Below are 21919 nucleotides of genomic sequence, written 5' to 3' on the forward strand. Positions count from 1 at the left end.
TTCCTATTGGATAAACAAGCCCAGACGCAACAACTGGAGAAGGCGTAATAGACGCACCACCGGCCAATCCGTGCTCTGTAGAGGCGTGGCTTACCTGTCCACCTAGGTTTCATCTCAAATTACTTTCTGCTTCTTTTTTAGTGCACTTTCTATGCTCATAAACGCATTACTTCAGGTCATATCTAGTGTCCTTCTATAGGGAATAGTTCGCGGTTCAGAATGCAGCCATTCCCAAGTTGTAAAAAAGCATGCATTTAAATCGAGATGTCAAAATTTGCGGTTGCAGGTTTTAGTGTGAGGATCTAAACAAAAGTACAAGGAAAAGTTGATTTTATTTTAAAACCGTGTGTATATTGAGAGTTTACATTTGCACGGATACTAATACTATTATTTTTGTTATGGATGCGCTGTTGTATCTCGGTGCTCTGATTCTTCTGTTCCTCGTATGGATCAGAATAAAAGGGCTTGAATATGTTATAATTCACCAGCGATGGATTTTCGTTTGCCTTTTCCTCCTGCCCCTGTCTGTGCTGTTTGATGCCTACTATTATATTCGTGCTTGGATCATCTTTAAGATGTGCTCAGCACCGAAGCTGCACGAGCAGCGGGTCCGAGACATCCAGAGACAGGTGAGCTCTATAAAGATCATCATTCATACACGTTTACTGCATGCATTTCTTTTCTTCCACACAGGAATTTTTGCTAAAGAGATGCTATAGACCTATGATTATATACTCTATATGCTTATAAATACTTGTACTATTCACAGATTCAGTGATCAATAGTAGGGGCCTTGCTCAAGGGCCCAGCATTAGTGCTGCTTGGTGGTGGGATTTGAACCCATGACTTTCTAATCAGAAGTCTAACATCTGATCCACTGAGCTACCCCATATTGACATTTTCTTTAGTTTTTCTTCAAAGCAGAACTTTCCAATTTTGTCAAACATCTTTAAATGCAATTTCTGTAAACTCTATTTAGCTGACTCATCAGTTCTGGGAACTGAGAAAGAATGAAAACAATGGTTGCAGTGGCTTAGGGTTTGGTTTTATAGAGCCTGATCTAGTGCACAATGTTGGCAGCTCCCTTTTAGAGAATGTAGCAAGTCATTAAATCATTACTATTTTCTAAACTAATGATCATGTTCATGATATAGAAGTGAAAAAGCACATTCTGAAAACATGTGCTTTTCAGAAAACTAATGAGCTGTCTGAATACTCGAGTCTGATTGGCTGTAGGTTGTGCGTTAAAAGCTCTCAATGCACAGGTATTTCCGGTCAGTTTAATTACCGTTCTAAATGATCAGAGATGCAAGTAATTCACTATTGCACAAGCCTCTAATAACTATTACATTTTTCTCTATGGATGATTTAAAGAGAACTGTAGATAGAATTATCGGTATATAGAATAACTACCAAAAATGTACAATTTCACTCCAATTCTGCATGGAAGACACACTGACAGCTTTCAATTCTCAAAGGAATGCTTAAAATTGTGCACACCTAGGCATTGCTTAGTGTCCCTGATGGGGTGGAATGATATGGCTTGATATAAAGAAGACCCGAAGACGCTCCATATAGCGATACCTGGCATAAAATGTACAGAGTGCTTTACCATATTTATGATAAAGAGTTTCACTTTGTTAGCCAGAAACCAAGAAGGGAGTTTTAAAAAAAACCCAAAAGAAGCATGTAGGTGAAACAGTTCAGTATACTCTCTAAATGTATAAAACAATTAATGTGGTGTGAGAATGCAGGAGGATTTTACATGTCTGTTCTAAAAGAAGCTAGATTTGCTAAAAAAAAAAATATATATATATATATATCTTGTCACAAACTCATTGCTGGAAACACTACTGGTTTAACTTGTGTGTTTGTGTAACCTTGTCCAGGTCCAGCACAAATCCCCATACTAAGTACCAAATGTACTAAACATAGACAAACATTAGGCAGGCTATTGATTGGTCCAACACTCTCATTACAGTAATAAACCAAAAAGTTCTGCCATGTTTAGAACTCCCAGTCTGCGAAATTGTATCATGCTGTACTGAGTATTGGAAGAAGTCCTGCTGCTACTTTACAGACACCTGACCCAAAGCATGAAAAACTTTTGAATCCCCTAATTACAGGGAAAGCTTTCATTTGCAATGCAAATGTTCATTTTCTTCCCACTAAGTTGGTACAAACATAAATCTAGTTGGTTTTTGTGATCTAGTAAGGTTTTGGTGATTGTTCTCAATAAGTTACAGTGAGGAAAATAAGTATTTGAACACCCTGCTATTTTGCAAGTTCTCCCACTTAGAAATCATGGAGGGGTCTGAAATTGTCATCGTAGGTGCATGTCCACTGTGAGACATATTCTAAAAAAAAAATAAAATCCAGAAATCACAATATATGATTTTTAAACTATTTATTTGTATGATACAGCTGCAAATAAGTATTTGAACACCTGTCTATCAGCTAGAATTCTGAACCTCAAAGACCTGTTAGTCTGCCTTTAAAATGTCCACCTCCACTACATTTATTATCCTAAATTAGATGCACCTGTTTGAGGTCGTTAGCTGCATAAAGACACCTGTCCACCCCATACAATCAGTAAGAATCCAACTACTAACATTGCCAAGTCCAAAGAGCTGTCCAAAGACACTAGAGACAAAATTGTACACCACCACAAGGCTGGAAAGGGCTACGGGGAATTTGCCAAGCATCTTGGTGAAAAAAGGTCCACTGTTGGAGCAATCATTAGAAAATGGAAGAAGCTAAACATGACTGTCAATCTCCCTCGGACTGGGGCTCCATGCAAGATCTTACCTCGTGGGGTCTCAATGATCCTAAGGAAGGTGAGAAATCAGCCCAGAACTACACGGGAGGAGCTGGTCAATGACCTGAAAAGAGCTGGGACCACCGTTTCCAAGGTTACTGTTGGTAATACACTAAGACATGATAGTTTGAAATCATGCATGGCACGGAAGGTTCCCCTGCTTAAACCAGCACATGTCCAGGCACGTCTTAAGTTCGCCAATGACCATTTGGATGATCCAGAGGAGTCATGGGAGAAAGTCATGTGGTCAGATGAGACCAAAATGGAACTTTTGGGTCATAATTCCACTAAACGTGTTTGGAGGAAGAAGAATGATGAGTACCATCCCAAGAACACCATCCCTACTGTGAAGCATGGGGGTGGTAGCATCATGCTTTGGGGGTGTTTTTCTGCACATGGGACAGGGCGACTGCACTGTATTAAGGAGAGGATGACCGGGGCCATGTATTGCGAGAAACAACCTCCTTCCCTCAATTAGAGGATTGAAGATGGGTCGAGGCTGGGTCTTCAAACATGACAATGACCGAAGCACACAGCCAGGATAACCAAGGAGTGGCTCTGTAAGAAGCATATCAAAGTTCTGGCGTGGCCTAGCCAGTCTCCAGACCTAAACCCAATAGAGAATCTTTGGATAATCTTAGCTCAAACTCCGTGTTTCTCAGCGACAGGCCAGAAACCTGACTGATCTAGAGAAGATCTGTGTGGAGGAGTGGGCCAAAATCCCTCCTGCAGTGTGTGCAAACCTGGTGAAAAACTACAGGAAACGTTTGACCTCTGTAATTGCAAACAAAGGCTACTGTACCAAATATTAACATTGACTTTCTGTGTTCTGTGTTCAAATACTTATTTGCAGCTGTATCAAACAAATAAATAGTTTAAAAATCATACATTGTGATTTCTGGATTTTTTTTTTTAGATTATGTCTCTCACAGTGGACATGCACCTACGATGACAATTTCAGACCCCTCCATGATTTCTAAGTGGGAGAACTTGCAAAATAGCAGGGTGTTCAAATACTTATTTTCCTCACTGTATATAAGCATCTTTTCCTTTTCAGAACTATAGTTGGTAGAGTTCGTGGGTTTTACTAATACTGAGAGCTAGATTGGATTGTACTTGCCGATATCCGATTAATCAATCAATAGTTTTTCAAATAGATACTGGATTAATAAACCCACTATTTTAAATAATACTGAAATAAAATAAACAAAAAAAACGGTTACTTAATTAACGGTTACTTACGGGTACTTAATCATGAAAATGTGCTAAATGAAAAAAATATTAATATATGAATTAAAAAATATTATTATATAATTCATAAATGAAAGAAAAATAAATATAATATAGTGCTCTCTGTGCGATGTGCGTTCTCCATGCAGCACACAGTCTCAGGTGTAAAAAACAAAACACGATCCCGTAATGACAGCAGACGCAAGCTGGAAAAACTATCCGTATTGATTTCTTGATTAATTGAAATCAGCCAAAATCTGACAGATGAATGAACTAACCGATAAATTGGTCGACCTGTAATAGTTGGTAGAATTTAATTCACTTAAGCACTGCTAACCTTCTAATTATTGCTACAGAATCTGGCAATTTCTCTTCACTCAGTGAAGATATAGTTCCTGTTTATAGAAGAGGCAATTTGATTGACATTGCAAATGATCAGCCACAAAGCCTTTAAGTCAAAGATAAATTTCCAGTAGATTTTTAGGCAGTTACTTAAGCTATCTTGTTGATTCCTGTGACTGATTGATTTCTAGAAGATAGATGTGTGGTTTAGTCAGTGAGATTCTGATTGTCATGGCCAGCTAAGAGAACGTTAAATACATTAGATAGTAGTTTGCTGAGTTGGGGCTGATATAAGGCTGCCATCTCCTATTCAGTCGTCTGGCCAAGTTCACAGCAGATGAAACAAAAACTTGACTTATTGCACCTTTACATTTTTTTAATCTACATTTAATTTCACTTTGAATTGTTTAATTGTATACATGTATCTATTGTGAAAAAGAAAAACAAATCTTATTCATATCATCCTCTAAAAATTTCTTCTTGCTTTTTCAGGTTCGTGAGTGGAAGAAGGAGGGAGGAAAGGCATATATGTGCACTGGGCGTCCCGGCTGGCTGACCGTATCTCTGAGGGTGGGGAAATATAAGAAGACTCACAAGAATATAAAAATCAATATGATGGATATCCTAGAGGTGGACACAAAAAGACAGGTGGGATCTCACTACAAATCCACAGGGCAATCAGAGTAAACCTTGCACATAACAGCATTAAAGATAATGTTTCATTCGATGTAGTTTGTAACTGAAAGCACTTACATATTAAAGCCAGTGGTGTTCAGGGGCTGTCTTTCACTCGGATGCATGGCCCAACCGTAAATAATTAGATTAAAGTCGTTATTGTGAGTTTAGTCAGGAATGAGAGCAAAGCAAATTGATATGATCCTACACCTGTCCTTAGGTGGTCCGTGTGGAGCCGTTGGTGAACATGGGTCAGGTGACTGCCTTATTGAATTCCATTGGCTGGACGCTGCCTGTATTACCTGAGCTTGATGATCTTACAGTAGGTACGTTCACAAAACCAGAACGAAGCCTGTCGGCTTTATTTTATCCCCCTTTTTCAATTTCGCTCTTTTGTCCCTTCCCCCAGTGTATTGACTCGAATCAATATTACAGCTTTAAGTGGAGTGTGTATATGCAATATTTCTTTGCTGATCGATATTGTATGTCTCGTGTGGTGCATCAGAGGCTACTCCTAATTGGGTTATGAATGAGTAATGGCCCTGTTTCAGTGTGTTAGGTTAGATTGGGTGCGGAAATGGCCTGTTCTACTAAAAGCGTTTATGGGTAGCAGAAATTGTGCCCGCTGTCCAGGTAATGGTTTCCACTGCTGCTGCTACTGCAAATTCATTTGGAAGCCTACAGAGAGAAGCTGTGTGGGAAAGCAAGAGAGCACAACCCTGTTTTCTCATCTTAATCATATATTCCCTCTGCAGATACATTACACACAGAAATACATGCTCTATTAAAGTTGTTGAAAATACAAAGTACACATGATCAAATACTTTTTTAATAAAAGTCCTGTTGTCATCTTTGTAACATTTTCTGAATCATTGATATTCTGGCTTTCTCTCTCTCTCTCGCTTTCTTTCTCTCTCTTTCTCTCTCTTTCTCTTTCTCTTTCTCTCTCTCTCTCTCTCTCTCTCTCTCTCTCGCTCTCTCTCTCTCTCTCTCTCTCTCTCTCCCTCTCTCTCTGTGTGTCAGGGGGTTTGGTAATGGGCACAGGGATTGAGTCTTCATCCCATATTTATGGCCTGTTTCAGCACATCTGTGTGGCCTTTGAGCTGGTACTGGCAGATGGCAGTCTGGTTCGCTGCACTGAGGTATGAATTAGATTTTGTGTGTGTAGCCCCTTTGTGTTTGTATCAGTGGGAAGTGTACACTTAAAGCCATAGTATTTACAATCAAAGCTGCTCCCAGTGAACCAGTCACTATAATACACACTGTTATCACTGTTCAACTGTAAAATAACAAAGTATCTTAACACGTGCAATAACAGAAATTAAAAAAAGCGTGCAATATTACCTGTGTGCAATATGTCTGTTAGCGTAACTAATTACTAGTGGTTTCTTTTTTCTTATTTGTATTTATAAATTATGTTGTGTATATACTGTATACTATAGTATGTCTCTATTATTTTAAAAAGAAATAATGTAAAGTAGAATGTAACAAGAAATGTTTTTAGAAAAAGATTTCATTATATACACAAGGTGGTATCAAAACGTTTTAAAACAAGCTCTGTTTACAAGAAAATACATTATTTATCTACATTTACACACTAGGACTAGTCCTGTTGCACAGCAATACAGCGCTCCCAGCATTCCTGCCACTTGTGGAATGTGTCCTGGAAGTCTTCTTTTTTCAACCATGTCAAGCATCTTCTGCAATTTTGTACTGGATCTCAGGAATAATGTCAAAATGGTGACCTTTGAGCTTCATCTTTGGGTAGAGGGCGAAGTCTGCGGGAGCAAAATCTGGTGAGCAAGGAAGTGAGATCATGTTGTTTTCGGCAAGAAACTCGCGTATGAGGAGCGCTCGGTGACAGGGTGCATTGTTGTGTAGCGTCCAGTTTGTCCCTCGCCTCATGGATCCAGTCGCTTTCGTCAATGCATGTGGTCAGTATAGTACCAGTCGCATAGCTCCTGATGTACACAGGACGATGTTTTTTGGCACACTGACTTATGAATGTCGGTGCTCCCTGCGACTGCATGAAGCCTTGTGCTGCCATCTGTTGGCGTGTTACAAAACTATTCTTAAAACGTTTTGATACCACCTTGTATTGTACTAGTACATCATGAACTTTGCAGCCGGAAAGTTTTCACAGCGCTTAATTTTTTCCACATTTTTTATGTTACAGCTATATTTCAAAATGGATAAAATTCATTATTTTCCTCAAAATTTTACAAACAATACCCCCAAATGACAACGTGAAAGAAGTGTGTTTGAAATCTTTGCAAATCTATTTAAAAATAAAAATAAAAAATCACATGTACACAGTATTCACAGCCTTTGGTCAATACAAGTCAAGTCAAGTCAAGTCAAGAGGCTTTTATTGTCATTTCTACTATAAACAGTGGTACACAGTAAAAACGAGACAACGTTCCTCCGGAACCCTGGTGCTACACTAAACAACAACAAACAAAACAACATAGAGCTACAACACAAGCTACATAAAGTTCATCGAGTGCAAACAGTGCAGACAAAAAACAGTACAGACAGACAACACAAGACACCTACTGTATACTTGATTATACAGTACTGTACGAGAAGACTGTAAAAACTATACAAACTAAAAACTATACCCCTGAAGTGAGTATAAACAGAACAATGTAGTGCAAAAATGCAGCAGTCAAAGGTGCAAAAAACAGCATGTAAACAGTATAATACAGTGATAAATGATAAATGTGCAAAAAACAGCAGTTAAGAGTGTGGTACAGTTGAGAATAATAAATAAATGTATGGTGGTGGAATGGATTGAGATGAGTGATGAGTGTGTGTTAAGTGTTAAGTCCAGGAAAAATTTTACAGTTCGGTAACACACATTTGAGTGAGAGTGAGTGAGTGAGTGAGTGAGTGAGTGAGTGAGTGAGTGAGTGAGTGAGTGAGTGAGTGAGTGAGTGAGTGAGTGAGTGAGTGAGTGAGTGAGTGAGTGAGTGAGTGAGTGAGTGAGTGAGTGAGTGAGTGAGTGAGTGAGTGTGTGTGTGTGTGTGTGTGTGTGTGTGTGTGAGAGGCTTGTGGAAAGAAACTGTTGCACAGTCTTGATGTGGCGGGCCGAATGCTTCGGAACCGTTTTCCTGATGGTAGGAGTGTGAAAAGTGTGTGTAACGGGTGTGTGTGGTCGTCCACAATGCTGTATGCCTTGCGGATGCAGCGTGTAGTGTAAATGTCCATGATAGAGGGGAGAGAGACTCCGATGATCTTCTCAGCTGTTCTCACTATCCTCTGTAGGACCTTGCGGTCCGAGACGGTGCAGTTCCCAAACCAGGCAGTGATGCAGCTGCTCAAGATGCTCTCAATGGTCCCTCTGTAGAACATGGTCAGGATGGGGGGAGGGAGGTGGGTTTTCCTCAGCCTTCTCAGGAAGTAGAGACGCTGCTGGGCTTTCTTTGTGATGGAGCTGGTGTTGAGTGACCAGGTGAGGTTGTCTGCCAGATGAACACCAAAGAATTTGGTGCTCTTGACGATCTCCACTGAGGATCCATCAATAATCAGTGGAGATTGGACGCTCTGTGCTCTCCTGAAGTCCACAAACATCTCTTTCGTTTTGTCCACGTTCAGAGACATGTTGTTTGCTCCACACCAGGCATTTAACCGTTGCACCTCCTCTCTATATGCTGACTCGTCGTTCTTGCTGATTAGACCCACCACAGTTGTGTCATCAGCAAACTTGTTGATGTGGTTCGAGCTGTGCATTGCTACACAGTCGTGAGTCAGCAAAGTGAACAGCAGTGGGCTGAGCACACAGCCCTGGGGGGCCGCAGTGCTCAGTGTGGTGGTGCTGGAGATGCTGTTCCCGATCCTGACTGACTGAGGTCTCCCAGTCAGGAAGTCCAGGATCCAGTTACAGAGGGAGGTGTTCAGGCCCAAAAGGTTCAACTTCTCGATCAGGTGCTGAGGAATGATTGTGTTGAATGCTGATCTGAAGTCAATGAACAGCATTCGTACATATGAGTCCTTGTTATCCAGGTGGGTGAGGGCCAGAAGGAGGGTTGTGGAGATGCATCGTCCGTGGAACGGTTTGGACGATACGCAAACTGCATGGGGTCCAGGGAGGGTGGAAGCTGTGTCTTAATGTGCCTCATGACGAGCCTCTCGAAGCACTTCATCACGATGGGTGTGAGCGCGACGGGACGATAGTCATTGAGGCAGGAGACAGTAGATTTCTTCGGCACGGGAAAAAAATTTTCGCACACATTTTTTGGCAGTTTCTCTATTTCCTCTTTCTGAACCTCTCAAGCTCCATCAGGTTGAATGAAGAGTGTTGGTGCACAGCCATTTGCATACCTCTCCAGAGATACTCAATCGGGTTCAAGTTTGGACTCTGGCTGCACCACTCAAGGACATTCAGAGTCGTCCCATAGCCACTCCTTTGGTATCTTGGCTGTGTGTTCAGGGTTGTTGTCCTGTTGGAAGATGATCCGTCACTTCAATCTGAGGTCCAGAGCGCTCTGGAGCAGGTTTTTATCTTTCCCTTGATCCAGATAGTCTCCCCGTTCCCACCACAGAAAACATCACAGCATAATGCTGCCACCACCATGCTTCAATGTAGAGATTGTATTTGCCAGGTGTTGAGCTGTGTTTGGTTTCCTCCAGGACAAAGAGTTTAATCTTTGTTTCTCATGGTCTGAGAGTCCTTCAGGTGCCTTTTGGCAAACTCCAGGAGGGCTGTCATTTGCTTTTTACTGGTGGAGTGGCTTCTGTCTCAGAGGTCTCCAGATGATTCCTTGGACCTTATGGCTTGGTTTGTGTTCTGACATGCACTGTTAATTGCGGGACCTTATATAGACAGGTCTGTACCTTTTCAAATCATGTCCAATCAACTGAATTTATCACAGGTGGACTCCAATCAAGTTGTAAAAACATCTAAAGGACGATGTGGAAACGGGATGCACCTGAGCTCAATTTTGAGTGTAATGGCAAAGGCTGTGAATACTTGTGTGTGTGTATGTATAAAATAATTAGTTTAATCTATTTTGGAATAAAGCTGTAACATAACAAAATGTGGAAAAAGTGAAGCACTGAATATTTTCCAGATGCACTCTACAGTACATTTACTTATAAACTTCTCCTTGTGGGGCAGAAAGAGAACTCTGAGCTGTTCTATTCCGTTCCTTGGTCCTGTGGATCCCTGGGCTTCCTGGTGGCAGCTGAGATTCGGATTATTCCAGCTCGGCAGTGGGTGAGGCTCCAGTACAAGGCCGTGCGGGGTTTGGATTCCATCTGTAAGGTGTTTGCAGAGGAGTCCACTAACAAAGAGAACCATTTTGTGGAGGGGCTACAGTATTCAATCGACGAGGCTGTTATTATGACAGGCGTTATGACTGACCACGCCGAGCCAGACAAGGTGAGGTCATGTCAATGACGGACTCCTCAGGCTGCTTCTATACTTTGCTTTACAAATGTCTTTATGGTTTAAAGCAGAGTGTTTTATAAGGATGTTTTACATATGCACTTTATATATGAACTGCTTTAAGAATACGTAAGCAACGTGGATTTGTTCTGGAATCACGAAAGCTCTAGCACAGTTTGATTGTAGAGAGAAAATGAATAAACCCTTTTTTTAACCCACCTGCAGAAAATGAGCGTATTTGAGGTTGCAGAAAGCTTTTTGTTGTATGTGAAAGAAAGTGAGAAAAAAGTAATAATATATGTTATGAATAATTAAACCGATAACAAAAAAAGAGAAATGAAATGTTGGGTACATCACACAAAAGTGTTATTTAGATTCTAGAACGATGTGGTCCACCTTTGGTTTTCTTTTGAGCCTTGGTAACCTTTTTTATTTTTACACACTTCATAACCAATTGCTTACTTTGTATTAGTGAGTGAAAGAATAATATGAATACACTTACTGTCAATGTTTTTAGGAACAACTGTACACCCATTGATTTATGCAATCACCTAATCAGCCAATAACATGGCAGCAGCAGCACAATGCATAAAATCATGTAACTAGAGATTGGGAGCTTCAGTTGAAACATGAGGAAACAATGTGATCTTTAACTGTAATCATATTTCAGAACCTGCTGGGAAATCTCCTGGAATTTCCACAAACAATACAACAATAGTCTCTATAAATTTTACAGAATGGAACCTTTTGGTTTGATTAATTACAAATATTTGCATTGTGCAAACAGTATGCTTTTTTTTGTGTGTGTTTGCTAGATCAATCGCATCGGTCACTACTACAAGCCCTGGTTCTTTAAACATGTAGAGAAGTTCCTGAAGCAGAATGGGAGTGGAGTGGAGTACATTCCACTCAGACACTACTACCACAGACACACACGAAGCATTTTCTGGGAGCTACAGGTATGATGTGGTGTGAAAAGGTGAAATGCATCCCATGGGTAATAGATAAACAGGGATGATATGGTGGATGGATTGCATGCATACCTTTAGGAACACTTGAACTTGGACTTATTCAATTAGACTGTACCGTTTTTTTATTTGTCCAAATATTTCCAATTATGTTTTCTGTTCTTTGGAATGGGAAAATATGGGAACAACGGATATCAAGATCAATGTTAAGCAGCAAGAAGTTAAAAGTACAAAGTATTTGCCTTAAAATGTACATAAGTATTCAAAGAACTATGATTTTTTTAATGGCTATAATATTCCTATTATCATTTGTGTTGTAAGACTCCTGCTTAAGCAACTCAGCTTATGTGAAAAGACTCTGATGTTACTCTTAGCCACTGGTCAGTAAGGAAGTAACTGTAATTTGTTACTGTACTTAAGTATCTTTTTCACGTATCTGTAATTTACTGAAATATTTCCATTTGGGGAGACTTTTACTTTACTTCACTACATTTTAAAATAAAATATCTTTTTACTCAACTACATTTTGCGAAATCAGTCGTTCCTTTAAATTAATGAGTGGATAAAAACTTTTTGTGCTAAGACTAACAGAGCCTTTTAACATAAACTGAGTTTATGAGTTTTGTAACACAAAAATGATAATAGGAACTTTACGGCCATAATAAATCATAGTATTTCGGATATTAAAGTATATTTAAAAGCAAATACTTTTGTACTTTTGCGCGTTGAGTAAAAGACAGGAGGTGGAGCTGGAGGTAGCAGAGCTGAAGATGTTGAGGTTTTTTGTTGGGAGTGACGAAGATGGACAGGACTAGAAATAAGTTTATTAGAGGGACAGTGCATGTAGGACGTTTTGGAGACAAGGTGATGGAGGTGAGATTGAGATGGTTTGGATATGTGGAGGAGGACATGGGGGATATGGGTAGGAGAATGCTGAGGATGGAGCCACCAGGAAGGAGGAAAAGAGGAAGACCAAGAAGGTGGTTTATGGATTTGGTGAAGGAAGACATGCAGGTCGTTGGTTTGAAAGAGGCAGATGTAGAAAACAGGGCGGTATGGAGACGGATGATCCGCTGTGGCGACCCCTAATGGGAGATGCCGAATGAAGAAGAAGAAGACTTGAGAGATAATTTAAAGGGGGCACTTTAAATGGAGTAATATTTGACTAAATATATCTTTACTTTAATTTAAGTACATAGTTTGTGTACTTTATCCACCACTGCTCTTAGCACACCAATCTATTAATAGAATGATATTAATCAGTGTTTGAGTCAATCTTCTCAATAATATCTATTAAAATGATTATGAACCCAAAACCTTTTCAAGTACTTTAAAAAAATTGCCACATGTGTTGTGGCAAGTCAGAGTCAGGAGTTTCTTCCATCATTTATTCCTCTAAAAAATGTTCAGCTGCTGTTGAACTGACGCCGATCTGTATGTTCGTTCTAAGTAGACACCACCAACAGGCAATCAAAACAGAGTGCACGCTCAACTCTGATTGGTGGCTTGCTGCATGTTTAACCAGTTAAGTTTTTATTCACTCAAATAAAAGGAACAACTGATATTTAAGTAAAAAGTACAATATTTGACTTTGAAATGTAGTGAAGTTAAAGTTACGTCTCCCCAAATGAAAATTCTTCAGTAAAGTGCAGATATGTAAAAAATCTACTTAAGTAAAGTAACATTTATTTCATAAATGTCCACCACTGGACAGTAGATGTAGTATAGTGATATTCTTCATATGAATTGGTAGTGAATAGGAATTGCTGTCAGCCAGTTTGAACACATATTGGATTTCTTTGATAGGTGGTTTGATGGTCCATTGTAAGACTTAAACATGGTTCTGTGGTCTCCGTCTTCCATTTTATATCCATTAGCTTCGATACTGCAACATAAATGTTCCCCTAATGTATTACTATTTCACAGTTTTCTCTTTCCGTTTTATAATATAATCTGTCTAGTCCTTCTCTGGCTATCTGTCTGCTCTCTCTCTTTCTCTCTCTCTCTCTCTTTCTCTGTCTGTATTGCTCTTTCTCTCTTTCTTTCTAATACACACATGGAGTTAATTATTAAAACTGTGACCCTCTCGAGTATAAAGCATTTATACAGAGTGAGTGAGTTTTTGTAAAAGATCAGATTTGGAGTAGAATTTCCGGTATTCTTATTCTTTAAGGGACATTTAAATGGTTCCCACCAAGATATAATAACATGCACAAACAACCACATGCAGTACACACACACACACACACACACGCACACAAACAGACACGTATAATGTCCACTAATGTTTTTCTCTAATGCCATTAACTGAAGGAAGATGGTGGTAATTATTGCAGACCTGATAAATTATGCAGGTATTTTTTCTTGCTTGTGTTAGGGGGAAATGTGCTGTCTCTGTGTCAGCACATTGTGATCCATCATCTTTTTAGGACCCTGCTCTCTCTCCCTCTGTCACACACACACACACACACACACACACACACACACACACAAACACACACATACACAGTAGGTACTGTTGTGTTATCCACAGTAAATATCTTGATGTAAATGGGCCCTTCTAATACAGAGTGGAAGTATCGATTGCACAGTCTGTGTCTGATGGATTCCCCCAGATTATTTTTGTTTAACTCCCAGCACTTAAAATGCTTTCTTTTTCTATTTTGCATGATCTTTTTCTCTTTTTTTTTTTTCCCCCTGCCTTTGTATTCAGGACATCATACCATTTGGAAATAACCCACTCTTCAGGTATCTGTTCGGCTGGATGGTTCCTCCTAAGATCTCCTTACTGAAGCTGACTCAGGGCGAGACCATTCGCCGCCTTTACGAGCAGCATCACGTGGTTCAGGACATGCTGGTGCCCATGAAGCACATGCGCACAGCCCTCTCGCACTTCCACCAGGACATTCATGTAAGATTCAGCAGCAGCAGGATGTTTTCTCATCGAGGCATTTGTGTGATCGGAGATAAACTCTTTTCCACATCTTCTGTAATATCTTAATTGACTTGTTCTACTTTATTGAATCATATTCATTATGTAATTATGCGGTTGTTTTTAGCCATTTACACTTTTTTACTGATGGATAGTATATAAATGTAAAAATGTCTCATAATGGTTCTTGTTAACTGTGCATTATTTATTGAACTATAATACTGGGATAAATGAATTAAATAATGGCAAATGTGTAGACTGATACCGTGATCAAATTTTTATCCATATTCAATTCTACCATGCAATTTAACATGGGTGTAGGTGTATCCCCTGTGGTTGTGCCCATTTATATTGCCGAGCCGGCCAGGCATGGTGCACCCTAAAGGAGATGAGGATGAGCTATATGTGGACATCGGGGCATACGGCGAACCCCAAGTCAAACACTTTGAGGCTCGGGCTTCTACGCGCCAGCTTGAGAAGTTTGTCCGAGATGTACACGGGTCAGTAAAAACAGAAAGCTTTATTTATGTATTATAAATGCTTGCGTATTCTACAGTGCCATTAAAATCTCAAAGCTCCAATTGGACCAGACGTTTTGAGAACTTCGAAAAAACACCCCCCGTGACTGATTTAAGTTTTATCTTCCATTCCAATGTATGGAATATTTTATAAAAGTATATTGTGTTTTAATTTAATTATGAAAATTAATTTTTAATAGTTTTTTTCGATGCATCGATGGTGCTTGCACAGGCAATTTAGTCGATTTTATTTGATTTGTTTCACACACACATATACACAGAGTTACCATAACCATCAGTCAGTTATGGCCAAGACTTGATTCTGATTCGACTATGTAAATCGTCTGGGACACACCTGATATATTTGCTATATTGAGGTGGTACAGTATAAGAGGTATAAACCACGTTGGGCCTCATTGCAGCATTCCATTGATTATTTTACTGCCTGCCGTGTTTTTCCTTTACTTACTCTCTGAAACACATTATTTGGCGCTTTATTGCACACACTTACATTATTGCTTCACTTTGGAAGCTTCTACGGTCTTGTCATATATTGAGACATTAAGGCGTGCTTTTCCATGCAAAGTATGATTTAACATAACAGTGCTACTGGCTGAAGATTTTGTTCTTGGTAGACAGGTTCTCAAACTAACTGATTCAGAAAATATTTTAAACACTACTATAGCTGATGCACATGCCATGAAGCACCATACTCTATCTGTGTCACTTCTGCACTGGGAATGACTTCTTTACCCTCATAGATGGGTTACATTTTATTTTATTTAAAAATTGATGTTTTTTTTTTTAAATTATCATTAAGCCAGCTTAGTTTTAAGGTAGTGTACTTAATAACTTGACAGCAAAGTGTATAAATGAAGCGTATATTTGACATTCTGCATTTTGATGTACAGTTAATAATCCATTTTATTATTACTATTCTATCCCCTAGTTTCCAGATGCTTTATGCTGATGTGTACATGGAACGAGAAGAATTCTGGGAAATGTTTGATGGTGCTCTGTATCATAAGCTAAGGAAGGAGCTGGACTGTGAGCTTGCATTTCCTGAAGTGTACAACAAAATCTCCAAAGCTGCAAGACACTAAATTCAGTCCTAATGGAATAAAGGGTGAAAGTGAAATATATATTTTACAACAAATATTGTCCTTTCTTTTGTTTTTACTGCATACCAAAGAGATATTTTGTCAATGAAATTATATTTTAATGACTCTATCCTAATTTTCATATTAAATTTGCCATCAAGCTAATTGTTTTCATCCATATTAAAACACTTGTATAAAGAGCTATGTAACATTTGTTTTACCTCAGGCATTAATAAGTACCACTTTGTTAATCCTGTTTAATTTATAATTACTTCTTTTATATAGGAACAAACAACACAATATAGACTGCCCTTGTGTCACAAGTGTGTCTTTTAATTCTTCTATTACACCCACATTTGTATTTGAATATGTTGCTTCCATTGTACAGTATTAGTACATGTATTCCAATTGAAGAAGCTATGTTAATTACTTACAGACCCTGTTTCATTTTCACCAACATTTTCTTAAAAATTAAAAATTATATTTTTGGTTTCAAACTGTCACCCTCATATACCCTCATGTTTGCAGCTAATCTGTGTTTGTATCCATCCATAGCTCATCCAAAAAGCGGATTTTTATGTTCACACTGGATTTTGTCATCAGGTTTCTGGGTTCAGTGTCCATAACCGGGATACATTTTTATTATTTCATTTGGTTGCTTTTCTTGTTTTGAGGGGTTTGGGATATGTGTGTCTTGTATATGGTGCAATAAAACTCAAATTTGTCAATATTTTGGCATTAGTTTACTTCAAAGAAAAATACAAATTGGAAAACTCATGTTGATATACTGCATATTGTGCTGTAGAAATGAATGTATTTATAAGCTAAAATACTGCCTCTTGGAATTCTTACTCATGTATAGGGACCCTCTGGTTGTAAGAGAATCTATCTGCTTTTCAAAGGGACATTGGCAGGCCTGAGTCTCTCCCTAATAAATAATAATAACAATAATTAACCAAAACATCTAATTACAACACAGACAATACATTGCATTTACCCTTACTCAGTGTGAACAAATATGATTCAGACTTTCATTAACTGTTAGTGATCGACAGATTTGTGTCCACTATCTAGTCAAAAGTATTATTTGTGCTTTTTTGTTCCCATTTGACATTTAGTCCCATTTTCTGTTATAATAACCTCAACACTTTTGGGAAGATGTTCCACAAGATTTGAAATTGTGCTTGAAAAGATTTGTGCTCACACAACAGGGTTAGTAAAGTCAGGTGTAAGTGTAGTGTGAGGAGGCCTGGGGTGCAGTCAGCGTTCCAATTCATCCCAAAACTGTTCAATAAGGTTGAGGTCAGGGCTCTATTGCAGGCCAATTAAGATCTTTCAATTCAACCCATGCAAAGCATATCTTCATGGAGTTTTGTGCACATGGACATAGTCATGCTGGAACAGTTTTGGGTCTCTTAGTTTCAAGAATTGTGTGATACTATAGTATCACAACTAGAGATTTTCTCCAGTTTTGTGGCAACATTTAAATAGACTTAATGGCAATGTGTCCACTATTCATTATAGAGTAATTAAGATGACATATTATATGGACAAAAGTATTGAAATTCACATAATTCTATAGGACGTCTTTAGATGCGCTATAATAAAATTTTGCATTCACTTGAACTTGGAAACCCAAAACCTGTTCCAGCATGTCAATGCCCCTGTGCACAAAGTGAGCTCCTTCAAGATATAGTTTACATGCTTTGGAGAGGAAGATCTTGAGTGGCCTGCTATAGAGCTCTGATCTCATCCCTACTGAACACCTTTGGGATGAATTTAAACACTGACTGCACCCCAGGTCTCCTCACCTACATCAGTTCCTGATTTTATTATCACCCGTGTGGCTGCTGAACACAAATCTCCACAAGCACACTCCAAAATCTAGTGAAACATCTTCCCAGAAGAGTGGAGGGATTTATAAAAGCAAATTGGGACTAAATGTGGAATGCGATGCTCAAAAAGCACATACCGCACTTATGACCAGGTGTCCGCAAACCTTTGCCGACGTAGTATACATTATTTATTGATTCTTTTTTAATGTCTATAGGTTTTTTTGATGATGTTTTGAATTTGCTTGTAAGTTCTTACTGGTAAAACTTATCTCTTTCGGGAGAGTGTAAGTAGCGCTTAGTGCCAGATAAAAACGATGATCTATGGCTGTATTTGCTCTTGTTCAGCCACACCTCTGGTATGTTGTAACGACCAGGCCCGATTGGATTCTGTGGGGGGAAAAAAAATTCTCAAAAACACTTTTTTTTTACAAAATCTGTTTCATACTGATTTTTGGTGTTTTTTTTTTTTTTAAATCGTATTTTCCTACAATAGTATATTTTGTACATGTATTGCCAGTCAGATTAGATGTTTGTTTTTTGTTAGTGTATCATTGCACTGTGGAGCTCACATAGTTTTTATTTAGCATCATCTCTGTCCTCTTGCTTGTCCGTGGGGCAGTGGAAAGGAAGGGGGCTTGTTTGCCACTTCCCAATCGATACTTTGGAGTCATAACGTTGTACCAGCCTGGCCCGGGAGATGTCTAACAGAGAAAGAGACTTTGAATGGAGCATTCGGGTTGCTCATTTACAACACATTATTGCAAATAAGAGGGATAAAAGTTGCATCGAAGTTAATAAATGTGTCTTTCATGTACCACAGGTCGTGAGCACTGTGACAAGGTGGATAGGTAGATTCTCTCAGTAGGGATGGCCGGGTATTGCTCCATAATTCCAAACACCCCATGTTTCCTTTTTTCAGGCTTCTGCAGGTCTTCACCAAACTTGGGCAACTCTATGGGGTACTTGCAAGGGTCTGGACACACACCTTTCTAGAAAGAGTGTATACACTGTGCTTTAAATTGTTTATTAAGATATCTAAGCACTTTTGTAGTGATGTTTTTTTTTTTCGTTTTGACAAAAGCAGTGCTTACAGGAGGACTGAAGAGTTCTCGTGTTCTAGTGGACAGGTAGTACGTAGTATCTTTACCCACTTTGCGACTCAGCATCAGCTCAGTGAAGCTTTTCAAGTTGTATGTACCTGGACCCAAACCACTGTCCTGCATATATGGAAAAACACACACAAACAGCAGGCTGTCATATGGCTCATTTCTAAAAGATTTTATTTTTTTCATGCATACAATTTCGATAGTCTACAGATGCCACAATATCACCAAACAGCTTTTCCATGAAGGACAGCAGTGAAAGCAGAGAAGGTGGATTTTCTGTTCATGGAAATGATAGATGGTGTGGCAACAGAGGATCACTAGCAGTAAGTGGATGAGGATTTGATTGACTACATTAGTACTGTATATGACTGTTTTTCTCAGTTGCTTTTGAGCGTTTCTCGGATCATAAATGAAATTCGTAAAACTACTTGTTCAACCTCCACATCATGTCATCACATTGATTGTGTAGAATTTTCTGCTGTTTTCTACATTAACAGTTGTTTATTAAAATCTATTATACTGGTTCTCACCTGAATAGTCTTAGCCCCAAAAACATCTTAGCATCAGTTCAATGCATAGATCATTGAATGCAAAATGGTGAAACCAGTTGTCATAATCTGTTTGTTTTTTTGTTTTTTTGTAAATGTGTCTAGAATTTATGAATTGTGCAGATGAATCTTGAATATCAATAATGAAGGCGAGTGTATGTTATCAAGTTCATTCAATGAACAGCTAGTTCTCTAATATAGTTCAAGGTGAATCTCGTGAACCTTCAATTGGAAAGCATATACAGTATAGACAGAGCAAAACGCAGAATTACTATAAATTTCTGAAAATGGATGAACAACTGGGAAACAAACAAACATTAGCACAGTACAAAAAACGTGTGAATTCTGTCCAGTCTCTTGCAATCAATATCCCACATACAGTCATGTTTAAATTTGTGCTGCTGAAATTTAACGATGCCATGCAGACTTAATTCAGCCTTGTGCAATTTTAATAATTGTAATCCAAACTGCATACAACTGTTTACATCAGGAAATACTGAAATCATGCACACATATTGACAAAATGACTAAGCATTTTTTATATATTTTTTGTTAAAATGACAAAAGGACAATGATTTGTTCATTGACACAAAAACTTACTTTTCAGAGCTGAACAAAGGATTTTAAGAAAAGTAAAAGAAATCCAATGTTTTGTGCTGTTTGTAGTAATTGTTTTGAGAAAAGCACTTACTGATTTGCAAATATTAAGGATGATTTGAGAAAATGCTCCAAAGCAACTGAGAAAAAAGCTGAACTTTAAGCTCTGTGGATGAAGCTGCTTCTCTAAAAGGGCCATTTGCAAAAAACACAGCAATCTTAGCCCCCAGTGGTCTGATGAGAATTTGGGCATAATAGTAAAAGATTTATTTGGTGCATATACAAGACAGACAATCCCAGTTCAACCACTTGGTTATTGTGAATGTCTGCTTCTGGTATTGTTGACCTTGTTTTATTCATGTTCCTTATCACATGTCTTTTTTTTAGTGTGTGTGTGATTTGTTCATGTACGTCAACTATGTATCAATAATACAAAATATTGTAATATTTACCCCAGTGTCACAACCAAATCGTTTGGCACGGCCAATGGTGGGACATCTCCCCACAGACATTCTCGCCTTTTCCTCCAGTGCTGCTGAAGGGATTCCCCCATCACCATAAGTGCCTGGTCCTGGGGTAATACTCCTGGGGAATAACTGAATGGAAGCCATAGAAAATAATAAATATTTGTACCTTTGTATGCATGTTTATTTTTATGCCCATACAATTTGTCTGAAAATTTGTAAGAACACATGCCAATCATTTGTTCCCATCTAGTGGCTGAGTTTTGTACCTGGCTGTCTTTAAAACGCTTTTCTCTGGTGTCACAGATTCCTCTCAAGCTGCCAGGTTTCTTTTGCAGTTCCTCAGTGAAACTGGTAAGATTGTAAGTGCATGGACCAATCTCGGTTTTCTTTTCATGGCATGAAATTCAATAGGAGACACTGATTTGACATGGAACATGTATGTATGCTTAACTTAAAAACACATACTGGGTATTTCGCAATAGAAATATTGTACATATTGAAAATCTTTTAATGCCAAGCTTTACAGCAGCCATTATTATGGTGGAGCATGCAGTTGCATAAACCCAGCAACCTGAAGGAGCATCATGTGGCTAAATGAGGCACCTGTGTGATAAATGAGGTTACAAAGAGGACATTTAGCATTTAAATAAAGATAGAATAAGAAAATGTGTTTGGTCTTCACCCTTCCATTTATCATTCTCTTGGAGTAAGATAGCTGAGTGTATGTTCCCAACCTCTTGTTCGCAGGATAGACCTCAGTGCATAGTCTATTAAAATCAGAAAGTCTAATAAGGACATAAAAAAATATAAGGATTATAGTTTGCTATTAAACGTTTTAAAAAGTCAGTCGTTTTACCTGGGTGATTTACTTCCGAAAGGGGCCCCCTGTAACCTTAACTTTTCCATTTTTTTTCAGTGTGATTACATAACTTAAACCATTTCTAGTGCCAACAAGGGGGGCTCTGCGTGTGTTTGAGAAGACTGTCACCATGGCGACGTAACGTGACACGGAATTAATACGTTACTTCCTAGCGACAAAGCGGGTTGTGACGTCACGCCATTCTTCCCGATTTCTAGCCTAAAAAAAAGGATGGATGGATGGATGGATGGATGGATGGATGGATGGATAGATAGATAGATAGATAGATAGATAGATAGATAGATAGATAGATAGATAGATAGATAGATAGATAGATAGATAGAAATGCAATTTAGCATCTGCAAGAAGAGAAAATATCAGCATTTGACAGTCAGAAAAATAAACATGCAAAGATTGAACAAATAATAATAATAATAATAATAATAATAATAATAATAATAATAATAATAATAATAATGATAATAATAATATAATAATAAAACACTTGGAAATGGAGTCAATTTTCCTATATTGA

At 38.5% G+C, this 21919-nt stretch overlaps 2 protein-coding genes across 3 annotated transcripts in view; one reads left to right on the forward strand and one right to left on the reverse strand.

Annotated features, from left to right (window-relative positions):
• The window catches only part of LOC310738371 (ciliary microtubule-associated protein 2-like), a 365395-nt gene extending 343879 nt beyond the window's left edge, over positions 1–21516 (reverse strand). The window contains exons 1-10 of one of the 2 annotated variants that reach the window (XM_083563351.1): positions 21382–21516; positions 21208–21292; positions 20792–20911; positions 20511–20654; positions 18899–19024; positions 18623–18796; positions 18377–18508; positions 18064–18194; positions 16280–16900; positions 15892–16214 (exon numbers count right to left, since the gene is read on the reverse strand). In XM_083563351.1, the coding sequence (XP_083419477.1) occupies positions 16858–16900; positions 18064–18194; positions 18377–18508; positions 18623–18796; positions 18899–19024; positions 20511–20654; positions 20792–20911; positions 21208–21292; positions 21382–21431 (1005 nt within the window). In that variant the 5' untranslated portion in view covers positions 21432–21516 and the 3' untranslated portion in view covers positions 15892–16214; positions 16280–16857. Of the gene's footprint in view, positions 1–15891; positions 16215–16279; positions 16901–17614; positions 18195–18376; positions 18509–18622; positions 18797–18898; positions 19025–20510; positions 20655–20791; positions 20912–21207; positions 21293–21381 lie in introns of those variants that run through there. The other variant, XM_083563352.1, reaches the window with a different exon arrangement.
• Positions 267–16702, forward strand: dhcr24 (24-dehydrocholesterol reductase). Its single transcript, XM_083563342.1, has 9 exons — positions 267–629; positions 4883–5038; positions 5286–5391; positions 6089–6207; positions 10185–10448; positions 11270–11413; positions 14136–14333; positions 14676–14854; positions 15822–16702. The coding sequence occupies exons 1-9, from the start codon at positions 399–401 to the stop codon at positions 15973–15975; spliced, it is 1551 nt and encodes a 516-aa protein (XP_083419468.1). The 5' UTR covers positions 267–398; the 3' UTR covers positions 15976–16702.
• Positions 21517–21919: the final 403 nt, after the last annotated feature.

Source organism: Silurus aristotelis (assembly GCF_946808225.1).
Source record: "Silurus aristotelis genome assembly, chromosome: 15".
NCBI classification, from domain to species: Eukaryota; Metazoa; Chordata; class Actinopteri; order Siluriformes; family Siluridae; genus Silurus; species Silurus aristotelis.